Genomic DNA, 18,723 nt, shown 5'->3' on the forward strand with positions numbered 1-18,723 from the left:
AAGGTTAAGCTTCGCATTTACCCCTTCCTGAGTTTCATCTATCAACACTATATCGTCTGCGAAAAGCATACACCAAGGAATATCATCTTGAATATGTCCTGTTAACTCATCCATTACCAACGCAAAAAGGTAAGGACTTAAGGATGAGCCTTGATGTAATCCTACAGTTATGGGGAAGCTGTCGGTTTGTCCTTCATAAGTTCTTACAACAGTCTTTGCTCATTCATACATATCCTTTATAGCTTGGATATATGCTACTCGTACTCCTTTCTTCTCTAAAATCCTCCAAAGAATGTCTTTTGGGACCTTATCATACGCTTTTTCCAAATCTATAAAGACCATGTGTAAATCCTTTTTCCCAGCTCTATATCTTTCCATCAATCTTCGTAAGAGATAGATTGCCTCCATGGTTGAGCGCCCTGGCATGCACCCGAATTGGTTGTCCGAAACCCGTGTCTCTTGCCTTAATCTATGCTCAATGACTCTCTCCCAGAGCTTCATTGTATGACTCATTAGCTTAATACCCCTATAGTTCATGCAATTTTGTACGTCGCCCTTATTCTTGTAGATAGGCACCAAAGTGCTCCTTCGCCACTCATTTGGCATCTTCTTTATTTTCAAAATCCTATTGAAAAGGTCAGTGAGCCATGTTATACCTGTCTCTCCCAAGACTTTCCACACTTCGATCGGTATATCGTCTGGGCCCACTGCTTTTCTATGCTTCATCTTCTTCAAAGCTACAACCACTTCTTCCTTCCTGATTCGACGATAAAATGAGTAGTTTCTACACTCTTCTGAGTTACTCAACTCCCCTAAAGAAGTACTCCTTTCATGTCCTTCATTGAAAAGATTATGAAAATAACCTCTCCATCTGTCTTTGACCGCGTTCTCTGTAGCAAGAACCTTTCCATCCTCATCCTTGATTCACCTCACTTGGTTTAGGTCCCTTGTCTTCTTTTCCCTTGCTCTAGCTAGTTTATAGATATCCAACTCTCCTTCTTTGGTATCTAGTCGCTTATACATATCGTCATAAGCCGCTAACTTAGCTTCTCTCACAGCTTTTTTCGCCTCTTGCTTCGCTCTTCTATACCTTTCACCATTTTTAGGGTCCTGTCCTTGTATAAGGCTTTACAACATTCCTTCTTAGCCTTCACCTTTGTTTGTACCTCCTCATTCCACCACCAAGATTCCTTTTGGTGTGGAGCAAAGCCCTTGGACTCTCCTAATACCTCTTTTGCTACTTTTCGGATACAACTAGCCATGGAATCCCACATTTGGCTAGCTTCCCCCTCTCTATCCCACCCACACTGGGTGATTACTTTCTCTTTGAAAATGACTTGTTTTTCTCCTTTTAGATTCCACCATCTAGTCCTTGGGCACTTCCAAGTCTTGTTCTTTTTTCTCACTCGTTTGATATGTACATCCATCACCAACAAGCGATGTTGATTAGCCAAGCTCTCTCCCGGTATAACTTTGCAATCCTTACAAGTTATACGATCCCCTTTCCTCATTAGAAGAAAATCTATTTGTGTTTTTGACGACCCACTCTTGTAGGTGATCACATGTTCTTCTCTCTTCTTAAAGAAAGTGTTGGCTAAGAAGCGATCATATGCCATTGCAAAATCCAAGATAGCTTCCCCATCCTTGTTTCTCTCCCCAAAACCATGGCCACCATGAAAACCTCCATAGTTGCCTGTCTCCCTGCCCACGTGTCCATTTAAATCTCCTCCTATAAATAACTTCTCCGTCTAGGCAATTCCTTGCACCAAGTCTCCAAGGTCTTCCCAAAATTTCTCCTTCGAACTCGTATCCAACCCTACTTGAGGTGCGTACACACATTGATGAGTTCTTGTCCTATTACAATCTTGATTGCCATGATTCTATCTCCTACCCTCTTGACATCTACAACATCTTGTGTCAAGGTCTTGTCCACGATGATGCCAACACCGTTTCTCGTTCTATTTGTGCCCGAATACCAAAGTTTAAACCCTGAGTTTTCTAGATCCTTTGCCTTAAGACCAACCCACTTAGTTTCTTGTAGGCACATAATATTTATCATTCTCCTCACCATAACTTCCACTAGTTCCATAGATTTTCCCGTTAAGGTTCCTATATTCCACGTTCCTAAACGCATTCTGCTTTCTTGAACTCTACCCTTCTGTCCTAGCTTCTTCACCCTCCCTCGTCCAATAGAATCAAAGTACTTCTTTTGTGTGTCCTGTGTAAAGTTGATAGGAGCATATGCTCCCAAACAACTTTGAGTGGAGTCGTTCGAAAAGAAGTTTCTATGGCCCCCTTGCTCATTTAACACTACATCCGGGTGCCGATGGAGATACAGCGACCCTTGCTCACTTATCATTGTGCTCGGGCCACACAGCGCGCCACTTACGGGTGACGCCCTAGCTTTAGCGCGATTTCGTTCTGGATTCATTTTCATAAGGATTCGACATAACTGTGGAGTGCCGACTATCGACTACCTGACGTCCTCCCCCTCCTCCTTTACCCGGGCTTGGGACCGGCAATGTAAGATAAACTTACACAGACGGAGTTATGTTAGAATTGAACCCCAAAAAAAAAAGAAAAAAAGAAAAGAAAAAGGTTAGAAGTAGTTCCAAGCTCTTTAAAGATTTCAAATGCTATATGATGTCTGCTTCTTTGGCTGAATTGTTGTTGTTCTTATGTATTTGGCACATAGATTGTATGCTTATTGCCTACTGATTTGTTAATTTTGATAATGCTGAGTTGTCGCATTCTGTGGTCATTTCAGGAAGTGTGGTAGAATGCAACAATTGAGCATTATCAAATTTATGATCTGACAAATGGTTTTAGCAGTAGTTGTACTTATCATGCTTGGCAACCAGGTTTAGACTGCCCCTTTTCTTTTATTTTGCTCTTCCTTTCTTTCTTTCCTTTTGCTTCGGAGAGGAGAAAACTAACCTTTTGTTTTTGGTTTTGTGGGGAAATAGATATAAGGGTTGGAAAATGAATCTATTAGCATTTCCCCAACTGCTTTTATTTTTGTAATTTTTGGGGGGTTTTGTCTGTGTGCTCGGATGCTGTCTGATTTCAGTCTTTTTTGCTTTCAGGAAAAGGAAACATTGGTGTTCGAATTTTGCAGCTACATGTCAAGATGCAAGCAAAGGCTATGCAGGTGTGTTCCTGTTAATTGCAATTTCATTACATTCAATGTCCAGATATTCTTAATTCCAACAATTGATTTCATGTAATTGAAATTTTGTTACATTCAATGTGCATGTATTCTCATTTGCTAATTTACTTATCAATCGCCATTTTCCATTGATTAATGCTCATCATCTGCAAACCCCATTGCCCCTGTATCTTAAAGTTTTTCTCTTTCTTCTTTCCCCCTCATTTGGGTGCATATAAATTTGGCTAATTGTCATTTTTATTTACTTACGCTACTTTAGTTTACATTCTAGCCCATTCAGTCAATTGCTTTCCCAAAATAATTGTATTTTAAGTAAAAATTATTGGGTTGGTTAGAATTTCAATTTGGGTTTTGATTTTTATGCATTCAAACTTTCAGTCCACAGTTGAGAGACAAGGAAAAGTTTAGGGTTTTTGTTTGGCCATAATTGACGAAGTAAAGGTAAGTCCTTTCCCATTTGTGATATGTTGTATTACTCTTTTCTTCTCAATTTTAATTGTTTACAGTAATCGGTTTCTTTGTTTTTTTTTATTAGGCATTTTATGTCCTTATTCCTTGGTCACTTTTCACCAACTAATTGGTTTTGCTGTGACAGTCCTTCGTCTATTTATATATCCTAATCATTTTTGTGTTCTATCTTTTCTGACTCGGATGATATTGATCAAATGAATTAGTTAGAAACTGAAAATTACATTAGTTCCATCAATATGTTGATCAAATGAATGAGTTAGAAGCTGAAAATTACATTAGTTTCTTAATGCTTTTATTACTAAACAGATTTTGTGTATGTGTAGAATAACTATTAGGTTTGTGGGTTTTGAACAGCTTTGCTCTTCCCAAGAGCTATGAACTCTTTAGTTTTCCAATTTTATGAATTGGGTTTTTGTTTTTCTTTTCAGGCACGCAATCAAAGATATGGTGGTGCGCGAATCACCTAGAAACTAATGTATGTGTAGGAAAATATATGCATTTTAGAATGTTCTCGATGTGAGTAGGGTTTTTGAAATTGTGTTTTGGCGTGTGTGAAGCTGAATGATGCAGTTTTGATTTTTTTTCAATTTTTTTTTATTTCCTGTACAGAACAGCTTTGATCTTCCACAGGACTACTCTCTGTTGCTTCTGAAAGATCTCCATCTCGATGTGAATAGGGTTTATTCAATCTGTGTGGATTACCCAGGTGTTGAATTTGATAGATAATGTGACTTTTGAGATGGCAGAGTTTTTGAAATTGTGTTTTTGGCATGTCTGAACCTGAATGATGCAGCCTTTGATCTTTCAAATGGAAGGGTTGTCGATGAGGTTAGTTATTTTTGAGGCTCTGCTTCTGCAAACGTTAACTCTTTACATGGATATCGAATTTTATGTGAATTTTAGTCATATATCAAACTGCTCTACACCAAACTCTGTGTACTACAACAATTATAATTAGCTTAGTATACAATTTTGTTTTACAGTGGATTTATAATGACCAAAATATATACAAAGCATATGGATCAATTTTTCTAAGCCTTATTAGTTCCCTAAATTGTGGTATTTCATGTTTAATAGTGTTAAATACTTTATATGTTATATTTTATTGTGCTCCTTCGTTCTTTTAGTAATTTTTAATGCTTCTTCACAATATAGCTAAAGAAAGAACACTCTTATGTTATCCACCTTTGTTATTTCTCTTATGGTTGGACATTTTTGTTTTCATTCTTTTAGTTCTTGCCTAATTGTTATTTCATTTTGGTTTTTTGTTTCTCTATATAGATGTTATTTTGAAATAGAAAGAATTTTCAAGAGCATACTTTATTACAATTTTCCTTTAGTCGGGTTCACAAAATGAAATTCAAAACATCATTTCTATAAGATTCACCCTAAAAACCCTTGCGATGAAAGTAATGGGATTTCAGTTTCCTTGCAGATATTCAGGTGTCGTTATCATTCTTAGCCTTCTTTATTTCAAAACTACCTTAACCTCAAGCTCACCTGCAAGTTCCTGCTCACCAGGTATTACAAAGTAATAAGAAATTGGCTCGCCTTCTAACAACATTACTGTCATATTTGACACTAAAAGCATACTATACATGCAGTTCCCCGTTTTCTATCTTCCTTTATTCTTTTTATTTTTATATATGTGTAATTATTTATGTATAAATGCAATTCTCAAACATTGTAAATCTAAGTTAGCCTAATAATTTTAACATGCAAGGAAATAGCTTTGTCCAGCAAGGAAATACCTCTTCGCAACCAACTCAATCCAACAAAACTTTTACTGCTCTTAAAAACATTATCTGCTCAAGTAAGTTCTCAGTTTTCATATACTTTTTATTTCTTGATGATATCTAGGTGATTTACATAGTTTTCAACCATTAGATCACATAACTTACATTTATAATTCTATTGTTTCTGATTGTATAAATAAATGCCTTTTTCTTGCCAGCTAGATGATGTCATGATGTGGTTTAGTGGTATTCAATACAATTGAAGAAACTGTCTCTTTAATCTACTCATGTTGTGGGATTTCAAAAATGAAAGCCACTTGCTTTTTCAATCTTTTGAAACAAATTAGCTTTGTAAAGTAACAAAACAAGAATATTCCTAGAGGGAATACAATTGTCTGCTTTGCTAACGTAGTTCTATTTAGATTGATCAATGGTATAATACTCCTTTTTGTGGATTGTTTCGAATTTTTGAATTTTGTATTCAAAATTGGGTTTTGTAAAAAATTTAGCTACAATTGTCGATCAATCTAGAGATTTAATTCAACTTCAAATTTCGGAGTGTGATGTTGATGTTTTATTTTATCTTTGGATGGAGTGAATATCCAGCTACTTCAGTCCTTTGCTGAAGTCTACAATTGAGTAGAACCAATGTCGAGTATCAATGGTGAAGAAGATCTCGATGAATGAAAGGAGATTAGAGTCTCGATTCTTATTCCTTGAAGGCGGTGCTCAACCTACGATAAGGTTTTTTCTTAACACATCTAATTTTTAAGTTTTCAGTCATTTTAATGGATAGTTTGGTATTTGGGCGGCTTTGATCTTTGATTTGAAATATGTGATTTTGTCTAATTCTTTCTGATCCTCGATTTCTATTGATGTTTAGGGTTTAATGAAGATTCTCGAATGAGGTTGGTTGAGACCAAAAAAATGGTATGTGTCAAATTTTTGTTTTTCTATTCCTTTAATTTTATGCAAAGTTTTATGCAGAGTTTTGATGTGCTACTTATCTAATTGGGTACGTTGTATATATGCATGACCTGATGGTATTCCGTTAAATTACTTATATGCAAAAATTGTTTTTTGTCATGGTTCTAAATGATTTGTTAGATGCTATTTTGACTTCAGTTTTTTTTCTTTTTCTTCTACTAATCTTTTCCTATATGTTTGATTTATAGGCCTCTTGAATTTTGAATTGTGATTGGAAATTGGAGTATAGGTAAAACCACTACTTATTTTTCTTATTACTTTTCCTTTAAATGTCTTTTGAGTCTGAGATTGAGTCTATAGATTGTAAATTTCCGACACTTATGCATACTTCGGTGCATACAAGAAAGCCAATGTTTTTCTTTTAGGTATAAAGAACCAAATACGTTATATAATATATATATATATATATATATATATATATATATATATATATATATATATCTTCAACGAATGCTTTGTTGTTTTTACTTTTAATTGTTTTGTTTAATGGTTGTTTGGATCCTTAAAAATATTCTTCGTTCAAATGTCTTTTTGGATGGATAATTAAATTGATATAGATTTTGTTTTTTTGGATGGATAATTAATTCGACATAGATTATGTTACCTTTTGCTTTATCAGTTTACTTATTTGAATGAAATGCAAATTCCAATATTCCATGTTTGAACATAGGTTTTGCATTGTCAAGCCCTGAAATTAGAACGTAGGTTTGTCACATGAAATTGAATTTTTCCATGTTTGAGAACTTTCTTTTTGTTCAAATTGTGTTACCAGTTTTGTGTTTTTTTTTTTTTTTTTTTTTTTTTAGCATCTAGCAGGTGGACTTAAAAGACATCAAGTATGCAGGGGAATGGTAGGATTATCATTTTAGAGGTAGACACTCATGTTAAACTTCTATTCTGGTCTTTTTATCATTAAATTTTGGTGAAAACATTGTTTAGTATAACCCTTATCCCAATACAAAATAACAGGTACCAGACTAGCTTACCATGGAGCTTATAATAGTCTAATTGATGCTGAAATCTTATTTGGCCAATTTGCTGGAACTACAGTGTTTTTACCGAGAATCTCTTTAAAGACCACAGAAAGCACTGGACTCCCATGTGAACTGGTGCGAAAACAGTTTCCTGTGAAATTGAGTTTTGCACTAACCATGTTGTGTACGAAGATATTTTGCTTCCATCAAATATACGATAAGGCTACATTCATTATGATGTTTAATTCACTTTTCAAATCTATGTAGATATACATCTAAATTGTATAAGTCGCGCATAGAACGCTGTAAGTATAAAAGAGCCTTCCGCATGCGCATGAGCGAGTGCATGGAGGCTAGTTTGTATAGTATGAACAAACAAGTACTATTTCGTTGGAATACTATCAATTTGGACAACATATCAAATAAAAAGTGCACACCATCAAGGGTCTAGTTTGACAACGTACTTGACAATATAACGTGTCAGACCATCTAAATAAAGATGATTTCCCTACAAATCTATGCCCCACTGATATACAAGATTCTGCCGTGAGAGAGAGGGGGAAGAAAACTGTTAGGATTATGAAAGATGTTCGGATCCATCTTAGCTCTATATAAAGGGTGAATCACCTCCCTATATTTTACCTCACAAGAATTCCTATAAATTGGGTTCTGCTCAAGCTGCTAGACAAACGCAGCTTACCCAAACTAAAGTTCCACAGAAAACTGATACCATGGGGATTTACAAGTTCATTTCACCCCTTCTCTTCTTCTCATATTTCTGCATGCATGCATTTGTTCTGAACTCATTTCTTAGTTTGGCCCTCGCCGGATCAAACAAGACGGATAAACTGGCCTTGCTCGAATTCAAGGCTTGGATAACCACAGACCCCTTTGGAGTCATGACTTCATGGAACGAAACCCTCCACTTTTGCCAATGGCACGGCATTACCTGCAGTCACCGCCACAAGAGGGTCACAACGTTGACGCTGAGGTCCTTGAAGCTTGGAGGCTCCATATCGCCACATGTTGGAAATTTGAGTTTCCTCAGAGTGTTTAGTCTCTCAAACAACAGCTTTAGCCATGAAATCCCTTCAGAAATTGGCCGTCTGCGCAGGTTGCAACGTTTGGGATTGCAAAATAATTCACTGAGTGGGGAAATTCCTGCTAATTTATCAGGTTGCTCTGAACTCAACTACATAATTATTGGCGGCAATTTGTTAGAAGGTAGTATCCCTAAGGAGCTTGGCACCTTGTTAAAGCTAATTATATTCGATATTGCATACAACCACCATACAGGAAGTATCCCTTACTCTTTTAGCAACACATCATCTCTTGAAGTGTTTGGTGCAGCTTTTAATAGTTTAAGTGGCAGTATTCCAGATATCTTTGGTCGATTGACCAATTTTTATTTTCTTGGATTGGATGGAAATAACTTGTCTGGTACGATCCCTCCCTCAATTTTCAATGTCTCTTCTCTTGAAACCTTTGCTGTGGGACTTAATTACAACCTCCAAGGCACTTTTCCTTCAAACTTGGGCAATTCCTGTCCAAGTCTCCAAACTTTTGCCATCAGTAATAACCAGTTTAGTGGGATTATACCTGTTTCAATATCTAATGCCTCAAATCTGTTTGAACTAGCAATACACAAAAACCAACTGCACGGAGAAGTCCCCTCTTTGAAAAACTTACACAATCTTGGGCGGTTTACTCTTGCTATTAACCATCTTGGAAGTGAAGGAACTGGTGATGATTTGAGCTTTCTTTGCGATCTGACTAATGCCACCGGTTTACAATACTTGGAAATGGGTGGAAACAACTTTTGGGGTACGCTGCCTCAGTGCTTAGCCAACCTGTCTTCTTCACTTGTATCTTTCTACGTAGACTATAATAGTATATTTGGCAGTATCCCGAAAGGGATGGAAAATCTGCATAACCTGGAAAGCATAGCGCTGTCTGGCAACCGGTTATCAGGTCTCATCCCTCCTGAAATAGGAAGGCTTTCCAAATTATATGTAGTATATATGGAAAAAAAACTCGCTCTCTGGGAATGTTCCATCATCTTTTGGAAATTTAAGTCGATTAACTCATCTGCATCTACATGATAACAACCTCCAGGGCACCATCCCTTCAACTTTAGCTGAGTGTCCCTATTTGATGAACTTAACTCTTGGTGGTAACAATTTCACTGGTATCATATCATCAGAATTAATTCGTTCGTCTTCTTCATATGTTCATTTGGATTTATCTCAAAATCATTTGACAGGCTTTCTTCCCATGGAAGTCGGACAATTGATAAATCTAGAGCATTTTGATGTTTCTGGAAATCTGTTGTCTGGTGAAATTCCTCCAAGTCTTGGAAGTTGTAAAAGCATACAGTATCTTCACTTGCAAGAAAACTTCTTCCAAGGGACAATTCCAACAGATTTGAGCTCACTAAGAGGTATTGAAACCTTATCTCTCGCTCGCAACAATTTGTCAGGGACAATTCCAAAATTCTTGGAGAATTTTACATTTCTGCAATCCTTGAATCTGTCTTATAACAATTTAGAGGGAGCAGTACCTATCGCAGGAGTTTTTCGGAATGCAACTGCCACATCAGTCCAAGGGAATACAAAGCTCTGTGGGGGCATACCAGAGTTTCAATTGCCAAAATGCGAATTTCGACATTCCAGCAAAAGGGTGTTGAGCCTAACCTTGAAACTAGTAATCTCTCTCCTTTGTGGGCTTTCTGGAGCCTTTTTTTCATTTGCCGTTTTGTACTTTTGTTGCTTTCGGAGTAAAAAAAAGGAGGATCCTTCGAGCGATTCTGAAAATTTTCCTAAGGTTTCTTACCAAAGTCTTGTTAAAGCTACTGATGGATTCTCTTCTGCCAATTTGATTGGTATGGGAGGTTTTGGGTCAGTTTATAAAGGATTACTTGATCAAGGTGAAACAACAATTGCTATCAAGGTACTCAACCACGATCGACATGGAGCTTCCAAAAGTTTCATTGCTGAGTGTGAGGCTCTGAAAAATATTAGACACCGTAACCTTGTGAAGGTACTTTCTGCATGCTCCGGATTCGACTATCGTGGTTCTGATTTCAAGGCCTTAATTTACGAGTTCATGGTAAATGGGAGCTTAGAAGAATGGTTGCATCCAACTCAGACAAGTATTGATACGGATCAGAGGCCAAGGAGCTTAACTTTTTCGCAGAGGTTGAACATTGCTATAGATGTTGCAGTGGCATTGGATTATCTCCATCATCTGTGTCACGTGCCAATAGTTCATTGTGACCTCAAACCCAGCAATGTTCTTCTCGACAATGATATGATTGGACATGTAGGTGACTTTGGGTTGGTGAGATTCCTTCCAAGAACTCTTGAAGATGGTTTTGGTAATCAGTCAAGCTCCATCGGAGTCAAAGGAACAATTGGTTATACTCCTCCAGGTAAAACATACTTTCTTTTCATTTTTTTTTCAGTATTCATCTATAATTTAGATTTTTTTTTTTACGTATTAAAATAAAAACATTTGCACAAATGTAGAGTATGGTATGGGGCATGAAGTGTGGCCGCAAGGTGATGTGTATAGTTACGGCATCCTCCTACTGGAAATGTTTACGGGAAAAAGGCCAACCGGCGACATGTTTCAAGGATCTTCAAATCTTCACAACTTTGTCAAGGCAGCACTGCCTGAGCAGGTGTTAGATATTGTGGATCCGGTTCTTATTCAAGAAAAAGTGGAAGGGGAGATGAGTGCAAATCAGCATCTAACTGAGGCTAGCACAACAATTCGCATGACATTTGAAGAGAGCTTGATTTCAATCTTAGGAGTTGGTGTTGCATGCTCCGCAGACATACCTGGGGAAAGGTCGGACATCGTTGATGCTATGGCTGAGATGTGTCAGATCAGAAACAAACTTCGAGCAGATAAAATGTTGGATTAGAATAAGCATATTGTTAAGTATTGGCATGTACGTAATAATCTTGTTTCCTTATGTGGAAGTTGAAGTTCTCCGATTTGCTTGATCAATAAAAACAGTATAGTTGATAACTTGTCTGACAGACTTCAGTCCATTTACTATTTTGTACTGTTGCGTTATACTTAGATGCATTTGGCGTAGGGTGAATTCAAGCTTGTACTTCATGTGGTATATATTACCAGAATCTAGAACGAGTATCAGATTCGCATGTCAAGATTTCGTAATTTGTATCTTATCGATTTCTTTTTTTAAAGGAAAACTTGTATGTTCTAGAGCAAACCCATTCGGTCTTGACTCCCGCAAGGTCTTTTTTATCTATGAAATATCAGAGCATCAGGATCGGTTTGACTCCCATAAGGTCTTTTTTATGTTCCTTTGCCTCTTAGTTTATTACTTCCGCAGTTGAAACTAATAGTGTGCATTTCGTAGATTTTATCCCGAACAGGATGGTGAAAGCTGATAGAAAGTTTCTATGCCAAAACAAATTCATTTGTATAGACTTAATTGTTGTGATTAATTGTGGGTCATGTGTTGACAACAACAATTGAAGACCATGTGTTTGTTTTCGGTTGTGGCGTGGAAGTCTTCGTTCAAGGATTGCACGCTATAGACTACGTACAGCAAAGAGTTTGAATTTGGCATGCGAACTAAAGACCAATTGGTCTTGGTTGTTGGTGTCAGTTTAATGGGTTGCAGGTGTTAACTAGATGCAATATTTGTGCATTTGGTAAGCATCCGAAGGGGAAAACACAGAGGAGAGAAAATAAGAGAAAAAAGAGTGGCATCTTGGGGTTGGGTGAGCTCTTGTGAAATACTGTGAGATGGTGTAGAAGGGTTTCGGTTTTGATTTATGTTTATTTAACTCAAGTGTATCTTGCATTTATTATTATTCTCAGAATAAAGAGCAATATCTCTTTTGGGGACATAGGCAGAATTTTGCCGAAACTCGTAAAATTAACGGTGTCTTTATTTCTTGTTTATTTTATTATGTTCAACTATGGTTTGTATTCTAGCGTTGTAATTTGAAATCTCGGCTCAGCATAGACAGTGGCACAACATGATAAAAACTAATAATCCTTCAACCAATAGTATCATAGGTCGAGTCAATGCAGAGAAAATGAATACATTTCTATACTATGAATTTGGACCCACATATCAAAGAAAGAGTGCACATTATGCACATTATAACTGGTCTAGGTTGACAATGTACTTTGGACCCACATATCAAAGAAAGAGCGCACATTATCACTGGTCTAGGATGACAATGTACGTGACAATATAACACGTCAATCTATCTAAATAAAGACTATTTCCCGACAAATCCATGCCCCACTGGTATGCAAATTCTGCCATGACAGAGGGCAAAGAAAACTGAGGATTATGATAGGTGTCAGGATCCATCTTAGCTCTACGATTTACCTCTATTTCTCTGCCCCACTGTTTGTTTAATCATGTATGTTGTTTTCATTTGATTTATTCAATCTAATGGTTAAAATTATAGTAAATCACCTCCCTATATTTACGATTTACCTCACAATAGTTCTTACTAGAAAATGTGCTCGCGCTTTGCTACGCAGATTGAATGTATTAGTCGCAACATGCAAAAATAATTTGCACAGAAAGATGCACTAAAAAGGCGGTAAGAACAAAATCACACCCTCAAATACATCAATGCAGATAACACACATTAATGCCCTTCACATAAATTGCAGGCCAAGATGCAAAAAAAACATATGCATATTCCTTGAAGGAAAATTTCTAGGCCTTTGTTATATTATGTATTAAAGACAACCAACTCTATCCCCCAAACACTAAATTTGTTCACTTGAGTCATAGTCCTCTTGCAAGTATTGTAAAACTCAAAAGCTTATTGTCCAAAACCAGAAACAATTTGTACCATTTACATGCATGTGCAAGATATGCCCTACACTGGAAAAACGTCTAAACTTAGAATACAAATTTGTAATCAAGGACAGATTTTGTTTTGCATTTTTATAATCAAGTAGCAAGCAAAATTACAAACATGCAGCAACCAAACACAGAACATTTTGCATGGAAGCTAACCGTAGAGGTCTGTGAAGCAAATAGCGGCATGAGCTGAAGCCTCTTGAACAAATTGGAGGTAGTTTAGCCTCAGTCCTCCGCTGTCAAAAAAATTACAAAAACATTGTAGCTTCACTAAAAAATGCATGATGAAATGGATACATAGTTTTCATGCAGAGAGAGAGTACTTGAAATCTTTTTATAGAATATGAGACAACTATAAAGAGATATCTCGCATTACCTCTTAGGTACATGTATAATACACAAATTTGATGTGCGCGTAAGTAAATCTTTTAGGATTGTCAACTGGCCAAAATATATTGGACAATAATCAAAAGAAAGAACTTTTATTTGGTTAATTATTATAAACTACGGAAATTTGAGGAGCAGCTTCCGCCACCGTAAAAAAGTATTGCTTCTTCTCGCTCCATCCTTTACCAAATTGTTGGAACTAACGCTCAAATCTTCCGGTTTAGGAGCTGGTTGTTTTGCATTTTTCGCAACCCAGTCTTCCCTCATACCTGAAAGTTCCCAAGAAAGTTAGGAGCAGAAAGAAATAATAACCCACACATTCTCCACATTGCACATAAAGCTCATAATTAATTTTAGAAAACAACTTGGCACGAATAACTGTTTCCCTTTTCATTACCCATGGCTACACAAAAGTGTATAGAGAGTTAACTAACAGGATAATGAATCAGAACATAGTAGTTGGTTAGAAAAGATTAAAAACACACGAAGCAAGAATGTGAACATTGAACCCTAAACCCCATATGAATACTATCAGACCATTCGTAACATGCATAATAGTTTTGACAATACGAGGACATTGAGGACAAACTTCAACACTCATGAAATCTTATAAAATTGCATTGTTCGATAAGAATCAATTATGTTTGGTTCTTTCTCGTTGAGGGAGATGTTACAACCTACTCAGCTTCTTCTTCTTCTTTTTTTTTTTTTTTTTTTTTTTTTTGGTAGGCTGAGCTGATATGATATTTAGCATGACAAATTAAATGAAATTTAAATAACTTTCAAAGAGAGAAGGCAGCAGCTGATAAGGTACCCATGTTTAGAAAGCAAGCTACAAGATAGTTTGGCAGATAACCAAATGGAATTCCCCATAATTTTTTAAGTTCTGCACATCATAATTCATATACTTTCAGTTTCCCATCTAATGAAGGTATGGACTGCTTTCCATTTGGAATTTTAGCAAGACAATGTTATGATATTCCTAATTTAGAATGTGTGTCCATTCTAATGAATGCAAGCCCTAAATCATAAATATTGTACAATTAGCTCTCAATTACTCTGATGTGTTTGAGCATGTGGCAGGGCATGAGAATCAAAACCACTCCATGTTGTTCTCCGCTTCGTGATTTGATCATTAAACAATACTTCATTCCCTCCATCCTTTATCATATCTTCTTGGTGATCACTTGTTCGTCTCCGAACTGTATCCACAAAAAAACCACAAATTATTCCCAAAAACAATCATACAAAAAAATTGCGGATTAGATTCGTACCATTTTCCCAGGATGTAGAGCTCGGTGATGATTCCCTCCTCGTTTTGCACCTTAGACATCGAGATTTTAAACGAGAAACCAAAATCAAACAATCATAAAGAAATACGACGGACAGAATCACACTGTAAGCCACCACTCCCTCGCTTCCACGGTTCCACCCACAACACCAAAAACAACAATAACAATAATAACAATGTACACTCAGACAAAACAAAAATGCACGAAAGCCCTCCAGTGCTATAACAGCACTTCTAGGACAACTTCGATATCTGTGGACTGTTCCTTTCTCCATGTTACAGCGATAGTATTAGAGCTCTTACAACATCACAGATGCATGACCAAGATTGTATTCGACAACCTTTTCTCTGATCCTTTTCATCAGTTGGTCCTAAAGATTCTATTCTTTTAAATTCATCTTCTTTTTCAGTACCAACACACATTTGTCACTTCATATGTCGAACACAAAACACCTAACATTTTCGATGACAAACTAGAAGCAACTAATCAGAATATGGGTACGGAGAATTAAATTACTCTTTGTACTTATAGTCCCAATGGAAACTACTCATTGATTCACAATATTAATCACACTAAAATGCAAGAAAAGCAAAATCAACAAGCCATATCAAAATAATATGAAAAGATCCCAACAAACCAACCAAACAGATAACATTTAAAAACAAAATTGCAAAGTTGGAGGGAAAGAAGCACCAGAAGATGAAGAGGAAGAAGAAGAGCATGTTGCAGAAACCCAACTCTGGGTCGAGCTGAGCTTCTCCGCCGCCGTTCTCGCCGGCTCCGATTTACATGTCGTCAGTACCAGCGACCTCTGTTTCCCTTCTCTCTCTGCTTACGGGGCATGGTCTCCCCGAGTCCCACTGCAGCTCAGAAAGAAAGGAAATGAAAGTCTCTCAAAAATGACCATCGCACCCCTGCCTTTCCTAAGGATTTCGATGATATACATTTATATATTTGTACAGATTATAATCTACATCTATACAGTAATAAGACGTCTATGGTATTCAATCATTCCTAAGGATTTCGATGGAGCACCATCGTCAAAAACTTGACAGCAATGCGCTTTTTCATTTTTCGGATTACGATATAAATATGCCGATGATCTTCATCCGTCGAATGTTTGTGATCTCCGTATGCATGCTTAGCTTGGTCAGTTTGACCAGTGGCGGTGATCCTGGTATACACACAGTCAGAAGCTGCGACGCCACTACTCCCACCATTGACTGACAGTTCCAAATTCCCGTCCACCAATCTAAACAACCTCCTCTCCGCTCTCAACTCCAATGCCACCAACGAAACAGGCTTCTACGACGCCACCTTTGGTAAGAAACCAACTGAAATGGCACACGGCTGCTTCCTCTGTCGTGGTGACGTTGAGGTAGACGTTTGTGCGCAATGCGTGAACGCCGCAATCCTAATGGTAGTCCGGAGCTGCCCCACAAGTAAACGGGTTGTATGGTGGTACGGCAAGAACTGTATGTTAAGGTACTCAGATGAGTCATTCTTTTCCATTGTGCAATACTTGCCTGATTTCATCGAAACGATGCTTTCCATCCAGCCAGTACCGAAAGTTAATGCAACACTATCAGATGAACCAACCGGATTTAATCACGTAATGAAGAGTATTTTGAATGATTTAGTCACCGAGATTTCCAAGGCTCCTTCCAAGTTTGCAACCAAGGAAGCGCATGTTGCAGGGTCGAATATATTACGCTGTGCAGCCTTGCGCAGTGCACGCAGGACCTCTCCACTGCAGATTGCAATTCCTGTCTTAGGGTAGCCGTAGCACAAGTAGTTTCAACCAATAAAGGAATCAATTGAGGACTATTTCTGTGTCCCAGTTGTAATGTCAGGTACGAAACTGTCCCCTTTTACGGGAAACCACCGGTTCATCATCTTCATCTTCGTCCTCCTCCTCAAGGTAATAGAGTTGATGATATAAATATACACATTTATATTAGTGCATGTCATGTTGCCGTCACACAAAACGGCTATGAGAAATCTTATCTCAAGTCAACCCTTGGCATCAAATCTAAACGGATCCTTGGAAAACGTTTTCAAACGATTATATTAAAAAACGTGTTCATGTATAGGAAGAAGAAAACTATTGTCAGTAATCGTCGCCAGTATTATTGCTTCTGTTACTGTCTGTGCGGTGCTTGTAGCTATTGGCTGCTACTTCCCAGGCAAGAGGAGATCACCACAAAACAAGCATAAAGTCCAGGGAGAAGAAAAGAATGGTAAAAAGAAGAAGCAAACAATTAAATTCAGTCGATCACTTGTTCTTTTATGTTTTCCGATGTCAATTACGTGTAATCTTCTGATGAACTCATTATAATCACTGCTTAATTTAATTTCTTAATAGCTAGAAATGATATAGCAGCTGTTGAGTCCTTGCAACTTGACTTGGAAACTATTGAAACTGCACAAACAAGTTTTCTGATAGTAATAAGTTTGATCAAGGCGGATTTGGTGAAGTTTTCAAGGTATGGAACTTTATATACACATATATATATATATATAGACACACACACACACACACACATAGGTGGGCGTAGCATAATTCCTACATATACGTGACATGTATATATATTTTTCAGCGAACTCTTGGTGTTAATGGACAAGAAATAGCAGTAAAGAGGTTGTAGAAAAGCTCGGTGCAAGGTGTACAAGAGCTTAAGAATGAAGTTCTATTGATAGCCAAGCTTCAGCACAGAAATCTAGTGAAGCTTCTGGGATTTTGCTTGGAAGGAGAAGAAACCATACTTGTCTATGAATATGTGCCTAACAAAAGTTTTGATTATTTTCTAAATGGTATATAAATACAATAATGCATATATCACTTGAATTGATCTATATATATGTGTGTGGTTTGTTTGTTAACTGTCTGTTATTTCTTACATATATTACTGATTACTACTCTTTGTTTGTCGATTAATGTGAGTATAGAATCGAAAAAACGAGAACAATTGAATTGGTCAAGACATTGCATGATAATTGGAGGAATAGCTCGAGGAATTCTATATCTTCATGAAGATTCAAGGCTTAGAGTTATACATCGCGATTTGAAACCGAGCAATATCTTATTAGATGTTAATATGAAACCAAAAATATCAGACTTTGGGATGGAGAGAATGTTTGGAGTTGACGATCAAACTGAAGGAAACACGAGAGGAATTGTCGGTACATAGTAAGTTTCTTTAACTTAATTATACCTCTATGCTTAATCTCAAACAACTTATTTATATACCTATATATTGACTTTGATAACTATCTCTGATTGCAACTATTTTGGACGTAATTAGTGGTTACATGACTCCCAAATATGCTATGGGCAGGTTTTACTCCATAAAATCAGATGTTTTTAGCTTCGGCATACTCTTGCTTGAGATCGTAACCGGGGGAAGGAACTTTTTAGGCTTTCATCTCACAGATACTGCAGCTACTCTTTCAGTACATGTAAGCATGATTAATTACCTATCTATCAACTTAATTAGACGTGTTACTTTTACATCCTCGACCGCATGCAGGCTTGGCAGTTGTGGAATGAAGGGAAAGTGTTGGAGCTGATGGATCCGTTGTAGAAAGATTCATGCAGCACAGACGAATTTTCGAGATACATCCATATCGGATTATTATGTGTTCAACAAGATGCCAACCATAGGCCAACCATGTCATCAGTTGCTCTAATGTTGAAAACTGAAACTATTAGTTTTTCCGAACCCTAGCAACCGGCCTTCTTTGCCGGAAGATCTACTGCTCACCGACATCAAACAAGTGCTCATAGTTGGTCTACAAATGGTTTGACGATTTCAGAAGATGTCCCGCGTTGAGA

General features: G+C 37.2%; 2 protein-coding genes and 1 pseudogene across 2 annotated transcripts; 2 read left to right on the plus strand and 1 right to left on the minus strand.

Annotated features, from left to right (window-relative positions):
• The first annotated feature begins 8,001 nt into the window (after positions 1 to 8,001).
• Positions 8,002 to 11,374, plus strand: LOC103413271 (probable LRR receptor-like serine/threonine-protein kinase At3g47570). The gene is made up of 2 exons (XM_029100071.2): positions 8,002 to 10,767; positions 10,865 to 11,374. The coding sequence occupies exons 1-2, from the start codon at positions 9,492 to 9,494 to the stop codon at positions 11,263 to 11,265; spliced, it is 1,677 nt and encodes a 558-aa protein (XP_028955904.1). The 5' UTR covers positions 8,002 to 9,491; the 3' UTR covers positions 11,266 to 11,374.
• Positions 11,375 to 13,529: 2,155 nt separating this feature from the next.
• Positions 13,530 to 15,753, minus strand: LOC103449977 (uncharacterized). Its single transcript, XM_029100080.2, has 4 exons — positions 15,582 to 15,753; positions 14,871 to 14,920; positions 14,655 to 14,798; positions 13,530 to 13,865 (listed from the first exon to the last, which is right to left on the minus strand). The coding sequence occupies exons 1-4, from the start codon at positions 15,608 to 15,610 to the stop codon at positions 13,714 to 13,716; spliced, it is 375 nt and encodes a 124-aa protein (XP_028955913.1). The 5' UTR covers positions 15,611 to 15,753; the 3' UTR covers positions 13,530 to 13,713.
• Positions 15,754 to 15,914: 161 nt separating this feature from the next.
• LOC114826162 (cysteine-rich receptor-like protein kinase 25) lies at positions 15,915 to 18,721 on the plus strand (annotated as a pseudogene).
• The last annotated feature ends 2 nt before the right edge of the window (positions 18,722 to 18,723 follow it).

Source organism: Malus domestica, chromosome 01, assembly GCF_042453785.1.
Source record: "Malus domestica chromosome 01, GDT2T_hap1".
NCBI lineage: Eukaryota > Viridiplantae > Streptophyta > Magnoliopsida > Rosales > Rosaceae > Malus > Malus domestica.

Excerpts from the sequence above, each read along its gene's own strand:
- LOC103413271 (XM_029100071.2), top strand. The coding sequence starts at position 9,492 with ATGAACTTAACTCTTGGTGGTAACAATTTCACTGGTATCATATCATCA. Across the intron at positions 10,768-10,864 it reads AATTGGTTATACTCCTCCAG|AGTATGGTATGGGGCATGAA; the intron begins GTAAAACATACT and ends GCACAAATGTAG.
- LOC103449977 (XM_029100080.2), bottom strand. The coding sequence starts at position 15,610 with ATGCTCTTCTTCTTCCTCTTCATCTTCTG. Across the intron at positions 14,921-15,581 it reads TTCTTCCTCTTCATCTTCTG|GTGCAAAACGAGGAGGGAAT; the intron begins GTGCTTCTTTCC and ends TCGATGTCTAAG. Across the intron at positions 14,799-14,870 it reads CTCTACATCCTGGGAAAATG|TTCGGAGACGAACAAGTGAT; the intron begins GTACGAATCTAA and ends TTGTGGATACAG.